Source organism: Rhopilema esculentum, chromosome 18, assembly GCF_057945365.1.
Source record: "Rhopilema esculentum isolate cy_ngs chromosome 18, ASM5794536v1, whole genome shotgun sequence".
Classification (NCBI taxonomy): Eukaryota; Metazoa; Cnidaria; class Scyphozoa; order Rhizostomeae; family Rhizostomatidae; genus Rhopilema; species Rhopilema esculentum.
This window is the reverse complement of record NC_142832.1, coordinates 4999515-5011538: the sequence shown is the minus strand read 5'-3', so window position 1 is coordinate 5011538 and position 12024 is coordinate 4999515. Positions and strand designations below refer to the sequence as shown.

Sequence of the window (12024 nt, the reverse complement as noted above, 5' to 3'; positions counted from 1 at the left end):
TGTGCTCACTAATGCATTCTTGGATAAGATCGCATCCAATTTTCTCTGTTAGAGTAGGACCCCACCCTAATTTTAATGACCAAATTCTTAATTATTTATCGACTTGCTTTTCCGGTAGGTAGAACATGTTTCAAATTTAAAGCACCTGCTTCGTGAATTTGATTGAAAGACCTGCCCTGAGGCGATATAGCTTGAAGCCAAAATCTTTAAGCATTCAGAAAAATCCCTATGAATTATATCTTTTGGATACGTTGTATCTCAAAAAAATTTGTTAAATGTTCGAACTCCAGCTGATAAATTAAAATTTTTCCACTCTGGTTTGAAAGTGACGTCATGTGCTTTGATAAATGCTCAAGTCTTTTCACGAAAGAATAATTTCTTGTTTATAAAAGAGTGAGGTACATGGCATTAACAATCTTCATGTTGCTTCGTCCACAAGCATCATTTTGGGAAAGCTATTATGCCTTTTTTTGAATTTATAGAAAATATCACCGAAGAGCATCACAAAAATGATAATGTAATATATAAAATAAGATGTAATTTTATATATCTATAGCATGCAAAGAAGAGATCAGAAAAAAGTAAAGGGTTCATTTCTTGGTTTCTAATTAAGAACTTCTCAAAGGCCGCTTAAGGACAAAAACAAAATATAAATTCATAACAAATAATTTTGCAAAATGGTGGGGCTTAGCCCCTTGCCTCTCTTCCCCCTGTTGGGGGCCCTAAAAAGTTGATTATTAAAGGGATGTTTATCTTCCTGTTCAGTAGATGAAAAAATTACATTTCATACTTCCATCTGAACTCTTAGTCTCCCGCAAATGCTTTTAATCCGTGGTTTTACCCTTGAAATTATTCATCCATTTGTTAATTATTTATCTTAGATATTCATTTACCTCTTGTTTTGCCTGATTCAAGCCTACTGGCCATTTTACCTCCTCGTGTGATTTTGCATTTGAAACTTGCTAACCAAGGTTTTTCAAGGTTAATCGGCGATTTTCTCCAAAACCTTGCGTAATGTGAGCGTTTAATCAGCATTATTTCTGAAGATGGAAAGTAAAGTCTCAGTCACGAATGGAGTAAAACAGTAAAAAAGGCAATACGTAAATAATTATAGATTAAAACCTGGTGTTTGATAAACAAGGGAGTCAAATCTGGCCTAACCCCCGAGGGCCATGGGGCTCAAAAACAGACTAGGGTCACCAAACTTTCAAAATAAATGCAATATGTTTTTTCTGAAACTGTACTGTAAATGTTGTGATCTAACAAAAACCTTTTTTCCTCTACAAACCAAGGTGAAGTAATAAATTAATTTGCTGACTTTTATTATAAGTGGGTTTCTTAAATACTTTGTGTACATGAATATAATTTCTTAACTGGTGCACCGACCCAATAAGCAGCTTCTCCAAATGTTACTTTTACAGCCAGGAATGTCTCAATAATACTTTATAATAGCACACCTTCATCTCAACTATGAAAAAAGTTGATTAAAATTGACGTCTGAAATGAAAAGCAACTTTTCAGCAGTAAAACATTTTTGAAAAACGTACCTTGAGGAAGGCTTATGGCGAAATCAGAACTAAAAGGAAGAATTTACAAAAAGGGGGAAAGAGAAAAGGAAAGATGAGCCCAACGTAAATACTGCTATTTCCGGCTTTGATATTTTTACCCACCTAAGACCATGTCTTTAGCTTTATGGAAAATAATGATGTCCTCTTTCTAGAGACAACTGAATGCTTTTGCTACTTCGTGTTCAGGCGACGAAAGGCTCAAGCTTCCCAAGATGCTTGCAAGTATATATCTTACGCAATCCAACCTATTTTAAGGCAATGGTACTTTGTCCAATACAATTTATCCTTAATCATCTATTCACTTTTAATTGTCCAGCATGACATGTAGAAAAGTAAGTATCTCTTTCTTCAGCTTTGTAATGTACTAGATAGGTTAATTTTTATCATCTTTTTCAGTCCATTTAGCTATTTCCCAGTTTACTAATGTGTGTAATTCTGCTCACAATATCTTCAACTTATTTTCATATCTTTTTTGTAGCTAGTGCCTTCAAGTGAAAATAAATGAGTGTATAATGCCCGTTGACGACACAAACATATGAGGGAAATTCATTCCTCTCATCCATTCTCCTAATTTGGCAAAAAACTCCTTCTCTTGCCAAAATCTTGGAAAAAGGACCCCTTTTGCCGAAAATAGGCCCCTTCTTGAGAGATTAAAAAACTTTTTACAGAAGCCTTTATGAAATTATGAGCCAGACCACCGACACCCTTCCTTTCTGGAATGTTTGTATTTTTCATTACACGATTGTTACATTATCACGGGGGTGACGTGAAAACTAGTACCCAACTCTCCCCTTTTCCATTCTGCATGCAAACGAATTCGCAAGTAGGGCTAGTAGTGGAGAAGTAATTTCTTTGCAGTCACGCCCTAGCATATTATTTGCCTCTAAATGCAGTGGTTTATTTACTGGAGGCGATGATTTTTAGTGTTTAGGATCAATTATCTGCATATTTTTCACTGGGGACGATAGAAATTCGGAGAACCGCTCTTTCCGCCTTGGGATCTGGTCAGCCGTTGATTGACGGTAAGTCAAAGTTAGGCCTGTTGTCTCCATGTCATGTTTTAAATGGAGATCGTTGTACACTCAGACTCTTTCTGTTTAATCCCGGTATATTTGTTATCAAATCTTGTATTCAGGTACGCAGCATTTTTCCAATTCAAATTATGACTGTACTGTAACTTCATCATTGTGAAACATTATTTTGATTGAAGACATACCATTCGGCTCCTGGTCTGGTTCGCCTCGCAGAAACGCCTCTTCAAACGAAGCCTCTTTGATCAAAGAAAAGGAATAGATTGTTTGCCCAAGCTTTAGCATAAGAAATAAATTAAATTTACCTGCAAGATGAAGAAGTATGTTTTGGGTGCGATATTTTTTCGATACGAATAGGTATTGTAAGTACTGGGATCAAATCTAATCGGGGGTCTGGTTCGATATTATAAAGCTTGAATGATCTTGGGGATATTATTTTTCGATTAGGCTCAGGGGGAGTAAGTTTCACCAACGTATTTGACTTCAACTGTGGTCCCACTTTTTAAGTATTGCAGTTCAAAGTTTTTGTATTTCAGTTAGAATTTTATGAACTAACTCGCAGCAAGGTTGCCTTTCCTCTTCAGGAAGTGTCGTGCACGCACGAAGGTTACTAACTTACTTCAGTTTAATGATGCAGAAACCATGATGAAGCTAGTTTTATCCATTTGTTTTCACCGTTTAATTGGGAAAGCTATGTGCAGCAAGCAGATATACATTTTTCAAAATTTATATCAAAAATTGCAGATGATTGTGACCGTTGTCAAGTTTGCCAAATCAGCGTTTCAGGGGCTGTCATAGCACCAAACAATCTAAGGATGCGCCCTGTATTTACGGAATACATGTTGCATCATTTTTTATATGTTTCTGGTATCCCATTGATCTAGGAAAGCGACTGTTTCTTCGCATATTGTAAAGGAACTAATACTCTGTTGTTTTTCGTGATTCAAGCAGTGAGGTGCTGGGGAACCGCTCGTAACAGCACGGCAAATTGATATCGATTTGGGCCATGTCCTAGATCTCCGTGCAAGAGATAGAAGGAAACTAGGCAGAAAAAATCAAATCAGAATTCATTTAAATATCTGGCAGTTCCATTGTGAAATTTTCTCGCAACGTTAGTCTATAGAAAGGATATTAAACAAGATGAAATGTAATTTTCTTTGTGGTCATTTATTTAATTTGCATGAAACGATGGTGTCCCAATGATATCCTAAAAAGAGAATAGGTGTTGCCATGAAACAATTTTAACTGCTTTTGTCAAGAATTTATATTGGTACATTTTTATGTAATTAAGTACATATACACATAAAAGTTTATGAATTGAATCAAAGAAAGTAGAAAGCAGGTGAATTTGATTTTGCAATGCTTTCTTTCAATGGCATGTACTAATTTGTAGCTTTTATTTGAGTCGAAATGTTTTACCCAGCATCATTTCTTGATTTTTCTTATGCATACATATCTATAAATTTAGAAATTTGTCTGTTGATAGTGCTCAATACATTTGCACAGTGCTCAATACATTTGCACGTAGAGCGTAATATAGCATAGAGTTGAAGAAAATAAAACTACATGTTTTATCTCGACAAGCCTGTTTCATACACTGATACACCGAGATATTCCTTGCTATATCTATAAATTTACGTATATTTGCTATGCAATATGAACAACTATACACAAAGGTTTGTCGAAGCCTTCTTCTCATCTTGGGAGTTTCACAATCAACTCACAAGGAAACTCATAATATTTCTTTGTTTTTCTATCATGTATCAAATACCAATGATAATACAAAATCAAAAAATATCCTGTCTGAATAAAATGGGACAATATCATAATTCTAAGATATGAATATGAACATACCAGTTCTTCAAAAAATCAACTTATAGGGAATTAATGTTGGTGTTTTGTTTTTCCTCGGCTGAATAAATATTAGAATAATGGCTTGAACTCTCTTAAAAACTGCATAATTGCCCACATGATAATTGCTTGAGGTTGTTGATATGCCAACCAATTTCACAAAGAAAAGATTACTTGAATTGTGGGAATATTTATAGGTAAAAAGGGGGAAATTGCTATTTCTAATTTTGAAAGGTTGTTTCATCATTTTCTTTTACCCTGATAAGGCTGCATATTTTTATCATTTATTTTCTTTATATGAAATAAAGATTGTTCATGATAAGAAAAAATGTAAATCCAGTTAATTATGATCTTTGTCAATGTTGAAATCTCATGTACCAGTGATTCATCAGAATTTTTGATGTCATTGACAGCTTGAGTCTCCTTGAGATGTCATTTCACCCTCAATCAATAATCTGAACATGTTTTTGGAGTATTTTAATGGTTGTGTGTTTATAGACAAGCTTTGGCAGAGATCTGTAGTTTTGTTTTGTAGTTTTGTAGAAAATGTAGTTTTAAAATTTTGAATTTATCTAGATTGAATTTGAAAATATTTTATATCTTTAAGTAAGCATTTGAAGGTGATAGTCCTTACAATGCTTTAAAGCAAGCTGTTACCGAGCACCTTTCTAGTACGATGGAAGTTGTTTTGTAGTAAGAAAAGTTTCAAATTCTTGAATATTCTGGAAACACAATTCAACTTTTAAAATCTTGTTAGCAAAAGAAATTCAAATTTTTTCTATTCAGTAAAGTTGTTTTATCAAAGCAATATTAGTTAGGAAAGGCACTGAATATTGAAAGAACAATTCAAATTTTCCTATGCATTATCATTAGCAAGGCAGTTTTGCTTCTCAGTATTATTAAGGTATATTACTTAAATCTTTATCTTCATGAGCAAGAGTTCAAAGATAATAGTCTCATTTTGAAGAGGGTGTCACTCTCAAAGGATTTCTGAAAAGGAAGTTGTTCTTTACAAAAAATCAAGAGGTTTACACTCAGAAATATTAAGGACTGAGGCCTTGGTCTGAACATTTTAAGTCTAGATATGTCATTTAAAAAAGCCAACAAATTAAGAAAACACAAATTTTGAATCAAGGTAGAGATAATCATTTCCATCTTACTTGCAAAGCTACATTTTCAAAACCTTAGAAATTTGTATGGCTGACCATTCATTTATACACCAATATTCTTTCACTGCCTTACTATGTTTGTAGAGGTCTCTCAATGCCTTTTGCCTATTGTGTTGAAAGATCTATTTACATAATCAAAGCAGTATTGTTGTCATATATTCTGAGGATAACCTGAAATAAGGAATAATGCTGTTTGATATTGTTGTGGTTTAAAACAGGCTAATGTATTCTTGTATAGGTGATTATGAATAATTTAGATGTTTTTCATTTTTATGGTTTGCAGTTTAACAGTAATGGATAGATATCTTGCACAGAACCTTATTTGAGGTCTGCCTGTTCATTGACAGTTATCAAAATTCTCATTTTTATTAAATACACAACACCCTAAGAAACGCATCATTTCAAAATAAAACTGCTCAATAAAGAAATGTAAATATCTCCATGTAGGTCATATTTAAAAGTTGTACATGCAAAACAAAATCATTTGCAGAAAACCCATGGATGACTCCACATATGTTTTTTTATGTTTGTCTTTAAAAATTAGAATTGTCAAAATGATTGCCTTGAAAACAAATGTTAGCTACTGGTTGAGAATGTTGCTATCTAATGTTGCCACTGAAGTCTGCTTTTACCTGTTTTTAATAATTCATGCAAATATTTCTGCACCTGAAGTTAAAGTTTCATGCATAACTGATATTTTTGTCTCTGTTGTTTTAGATATAAAGCAGAGTTATAGATGTCTATTCTGAATCATGCTAAGAATCTTTTGTTTTTTGCTGGTATCTTCATGAATTTTGTTTGAAAATTCCATTATTAATTTGTATAACTGTAAGACTTAACACCTGTCTTCTTTGTCTTTTCAGGAGTTTGATGAAATTGATAAAACATGGGGAAAATACTTTCAAAAATATTTGGAAACAAGGAGATGAGAATCCTGATGCTTGGGCTTGATGCTGCAGGAAAAACAAGTATCTTTTTCATTCAGATGTATAAAATAGGGATATCTTCATCCAGTTCTTTAAACAGACTGTTTAAAGGGCTCTCCAGTTGACATCAAAAATCAGAAATTGCAGGCAGGTAACTGTTGTCAAATCTTAGTGGTAGTTGCAGATTAACTTGTGAAGAACAGGTTGTAAACAGCTTTGGGAGCACAATTATGCAAAGATCACAGTTTGATTGTATTTTTTTCTAGTTTTAAACATTTAGTAACAAATTTGCAAATTACTTAAGAAATTGAAAAACTTTTGATAATTTTTATATTGGAAATAACTTTAAGCCAGTGTCAGAAATGAAATCCAGTGTTGATTAATATTTTATACTTTTTGGTAGCAGGTCTTAGCACAACCCTGAAATTGTTGTTACCTATTTCAAATTCAGTGATTGTTGACTGGTTAAAGAATTCCATGATTTTTCATGAATATTTAAGCATCAGCTATCAAATTTTCCTTAACCATCTCTTTAGCAATTCTCTACAAATTGAAACTTGGACAATCTGTAACAACTATTCCAACAGTTGGATTTAATGTTGAAACTGTAACTTATAAGAATGTTAAATTTAATGTCTGGGTGAGTACCGTCTCTTGCATTTTAGCATTTTTAAAAGTCAATTGCAATTTTTGCTTTTTGGCATTTTTAAAGTTTTTATAAATGAATACCTCAATCTTTGTTGACTAAACAATTATCAAAGCAACTGCGTACAATTTTTACTTTTGCTCTTTTTTTGAAAATTGATTGTGGATAACTGATAACATCTTAGAAACTGAGGATCAGTACTGTGATGCTTAACATGAGTCCTAATATGATCTGGTGATGTCATCTGAAGAAACATTACTGCAAAAATTATTTTTTTGGAGCATATTGTTCTCATAATTTTGAGGGTAGATTTGATGCAGAACGAAAAAGTCAAAATCAGGATGAAATAACCATTTGTGACATCATGATTTTTTGCACCTTAAGTATCTAAAAAGGGAGCTATGATACTCAGGAGTTATGATATTCCTGGGGAATAATCATTAGACTGATTCAAACCATTGTCAGTTTGAAAGAGCATGCCCAAAGAGAGATAAGCTTATTTACATCATGTATATATATAATTTGTTGGTAGGCTATTTTGTAAGTTTCTCCTAGCTCTTTTAGCATGGCAATTTAAGTGCAGCTAGAATTCTTTAATAAACATTTTTATAAACCAAGAATTTAACTGTTATTTTGTTAAAAACGCTGAGAATAATGGCTTTGAAAAAAGCAAACATTTTGCAACATATTGGCTAGAAGTTTTTTCATCTGACACTCCTCAGAGCATAAGATGTCTTATGTTGTAAATACCAATATGTTGTAAAATGTTAGCTTTTTCAAAGCCATTTTCAAGTTCTGTGCTGCCAAAAAACTTTTCAGACTGAGAATAATATTTTTCATTTATGTTTTATTGTCAGGATGTTGGTGGTCAGGATAAGATTAGACCGCTTTGGAGACACTACTACACAGGAACACAAGGGCTAATATTTGTTGTAGACTGTGCAGACAGAGACAGAATAGAAGAAGCTAGGCAAGAATTGCACAGAATTATTAATGACAGAGAGATGAGGGATTCTATCATATTAGTGTTTGCAAACAAACAGGACCTTCCAGATGGTGAGATTTTTTATACGAATTGATGCATTAGGCATGAAAGCATTTAAAAATTATGCCTGTGTAGGTGGACGTGGACTTCTGTTCTATATAGAGCCTCATATGCATTTTAGATTAGGCACACTTACATTGCTGGATGTCTTTCTGACCCATTGCATTTGCTCGTACATCTGCCTCTTCTAGAGGTGTCACAGATAGTTGCTGGCATAGTATTCAAGTCTATACAGGGAATATGGGCTAGAAAATCTGAACCTTTGGGTGTATGTTCTTTATGGATGCCTCCTTTGGATTGCAGTTTAATTACACTGGCATGACTTAATATCTTTCTGACCAACAAGCCAGTACCTTTGCTCGTCCATTTGTCTGTATGCAGCTAAAAGAAGGCTTTACTAAGACATTTCTGTTGGATAATAACCCACCTCCTCAAATACCATCCCCATTGTATTGTCTTGAAATCAAATATGCCAAACCTTGAAACAGATGCCAAACCTAGATTATTAATGTTAGAATGGTTGCATGGTATTTTTTTTTATAAATGTTTTGGCCGTAATCAAGGAGTGAATTTGTTTGCTATTGCTGGTTAAGTCATTGAAGTTGTTTTGTTTACTGTACCAATTCTCATTTCATTCTGTTTCATGAATTGAAAAAGTAAAAATCATAATGTATCTATTGCACCAATGCAGGCTGCCTAAGACTCAAGTTTGCCATCAAATATTTCAAACTTTCAATCAAGAGTGATTGATCACATCAACATAGACAGCAATATAACTTAAGTGGGATAAGATAAATGTCAAACAATAGCATTAAGATTGTAGTGCTGACTTTTCAAGTTGATGAAAGAGGCAATATTTTTGTTGTTCTACCATATTAAGAAATCTAAGTACTTGCTTTGTTGATTTTAAATAAAGAATTTTTAATGGGTGTCTGATACTTTAAAACTAAATGTGGATGGGGTTCGGTTTAGTTCATGTATTTTCTATCGTTTTTGATCAATTTATGATTGCTGTGATTGTCTTTCAGCCTTGAAACCTCATGATATCCAAGAAAAACTTGGGCTCACGAAAATACGAGACAGGAATTGGTTCGTGCAGCCATCCTGTGCCACAACTGGTGACGGGCTTTATGAAGGACTGACATGGTTATCTTCTAACTACAAGTCATGAATGTAAACATTTATCGGGTTTTCATCTTTGCGAATAACAACAGATGGCGAGGCTGATGATTTCATCCTTTCATTGGTGACTTAATGCATATTAACTGTAGAGAGGTTTAAAAGAAAGCGGAATCGATGAGAAAAATATACTAACTGTAGGTGATTTTTAATGGGCTTATGCAAACACGCCCATTGGCATTCTGTGTACGTGAAATTTTCAAACTGGTGTTCTTGCGTTAGCATATATATAAATATATGAATATATACATAGTTTTTTATGTAGAATGCCGATTGTATTGCGGTTGTCGTGTGTTTTCATCGTTCCTTGAGTTAGCCTCGTTACAGTAACACATCAAGACTGTTTTTTCAAATGAGGCTTCCGATGCTTGCATAATTGTCCTCTTTAAAACAATTCCTGTGGAGTTTTTTCTCTTTTCACCCAAAGTTTAGTTTACAAATTTCAACAAAACTTCTTAAGTTAGTCTCTATAATAGAAACTCGTAGAAATTTGCAGGTATTTTTGACCCGCAGTATTTGTTCATATTGTAGTTCGCAAATTCTTTCAGCTTCAATAACGGTTGCCATTCGCTTTACTTAACGAATAGAACCCTGTCTGCAGTCGTCTTACTTGAGTATTTCAGCCAGTTAACTGTTAAAAATCCATGTTTCTGGCCAACTTGATAAGAACAGAATTACCGTTTGCAGAATAGATCACTTAATAAACCACAAAACGTCAGCTCGCCTTTGAAGAACAATTTTGAATCCGCCCGGAGCCTTGTGCCCTTGTTGCTTGTCTTATGCGGTGATGTGTGTACATCACCGAGATGAGTTACTCTCTCTGTTTGAAATTTTGCGTAATTGATATCTCTGGTATTTATTAAATGCTACTACTATTTCTGTCTCATAGTGTTTTTGAGTTTTCCATTAAAGAGTACTTGAAATCCACTTGTTCTAAACAGTTTGTAGCAAAAACAAATTTTTGAAATTTCCCATAGAATCCAGGTCCCGAAAACTGACACTTCTTCGTTCGAAAATATTTGCCTTTGTAAACTTGTTATTTTGGTTTTGCTGTTAGATATTTGTCTATAAAGTTTTTCTCTACGGAGAATAACTGGACATTCGTTTTTGTACACACGTAGAGCATAGAGCACCAGTTTGTTATTTACGCAACAGACCGTCGTTTCGTTTAAGAATTGACAAAATCAAACGCGTGGAGGATCAAATGAAAGTTATTAAAAGCAAAGCGTCTGGCTTTCATATTTTAGAAACCTTATTCAATCGCTAACAGTCTGTTTATCCTTTCTTTGTTAACCGAATTGACATTGGTGTAACTGTGGGGTCGAAGTGGATCAAGATCTGCTGCTTGGCTAACATCCACTTCGTTCCTGTTCCTTGATAGCTCATAGAACTATCGAAGAACCTGTGATTTTTGTTTGCAATTTAAATAATTTGAAAAGATTTTGGGGTGTAGGTGGGACCTTAACATATTTCACATAACATTACTTATCAAAATACAGACAGAAGCATCAGTATCAGTTGATGTAGCTGCCACAGTGTTTCCTTATCCATCAGGCAGCAGCGTCGGTTCTGATTCCTTGATTTCCAGCCCACCAATGTCTAAACCTTTTTACGTGCCTTTATCAAAATTTATTCATGTAGCTAAAGTTTTTTATTCGAGCCATCTTTTTCATGATCTAGTTATGCAAGGTTATAAAATCTCGCGTGAGTCTTGAGTAATCTTTTCCAGACTTATAGATTACTTAGCCAAATTGAAATTGCTTGTTTACCTTCGTTGTGAACTTGATTGCCTATGGCTTCGTTGTAACAAAGTAACATTTTCCTATGATTTCCCTTCAAATATATAGCCCAACGTTTTTCAGAGAGGTTCTCTATATCTTTGACACTCGGTTCGTTTCACCATTCTTCACTCGAATGTTTTGTTGTTTTGTGCATTCATTTTGTGTGACCTCACTTTGCTTGGTGAAAAAGCCCACGTTTTTTGTGTTCTGATTACGATTTGCATATAAAGTATGGTAGGGACTTTAAATATCTTCTGGCTGTATATGAAACCCTTTCTTTAAGCAATTCAGGAGGGAATGGTTGAGTGAAGAACTGCAAGTCTGTTCTGGCCCTCTTTTTTTGTATAAGATTGTGTCGGGAGAAAAATGTCGACGAAGAAAAGCAAAGGAAAAAGTTTGGTCATATTATCAAGCACAGTTTTACCCATACTGTACCAGAATGTTCTGTGTACTTTTGGAAATTTTTGAGTGTTGGTTGTTAATCAACAAAATCATAGAATGAATTATATCCTTAATGAGGATTGCTAACTGCGGATGCTCAGACAGTACCCTAGTACTTCAACTTTGATCTCGCACAATCCCAAAAATGTATCGTTAGAAGAAAATTTGAAAAGAAAAGCAAATTGTTTCGAGTTACTTAAGAGTCAATTTTATTAAGGGTATTAATTTGATATGCTTTATAATTTTAAAAACATAATCATTAAAGACTGAGAGTGCAGGACACGTGTGTAGGCCTATGCCAAAGCATAATCTTTCAAAGGACTTCGGTCTCAAGTTGAAGGGTAGGTACTGAATATAAACAATAAGATGTTTTATGTTTAATTTAGA

General features: G+C 34.0%; 1 protein-coding gene across 1 annotated transcript; it reads left to right on the top strand.

The window, feature by feature from the left end:
• The first annotated feature begins 2360 nt into the window (after positions 1-2360).
• LOC135680764 (ADP-ribosylation factor 6) lies at positions 2361-11278 on the top strand. Its single transcript, XM_065194930.2, has 5 exons — positions 2361-2590; positions 6483-6587; positions 7082-7185; positions 8049-8247; positions 9265-11278. Exons 2-5 carry the CDS (start codon positions 6506-6508, stop codon positions 9405-9407), a joined length of 528 nt encoding a protein of 175 aa, XP_065051002.1. The 5' UTR covers positions 2361-2590; positions 6483-6505; the 3' UTR covers positions 9408-11278.
• The last annotated feature ends 746 nt before the right edge of the window (positions 11279-12024 follow it).

Bases quoted from the DNA above. Each gene is read 5' to 3' on its own strand.
- LOC135680764 (XM_065194930.2), top strand. From the start codon at position 6,506: ATGGGGAAAATACTTTCAAAAATATTTGGAAACAAGGAGATGAGAATC. The intron at 6,588-7,081 runs GTATCTTTTTCA...CCATCTCTTTAG, and splicing joins TGATGCTGCAGGAAAAACAA to CAATTCTCTACAAATTGAAA. The intron at 8,248-9,264 runs GTGAGATTTTTT...ATTGTCTTTCAG, and splicing joins CAAACAGGACCTTCCAGATG to CCTTGAAACCTCATGATATC.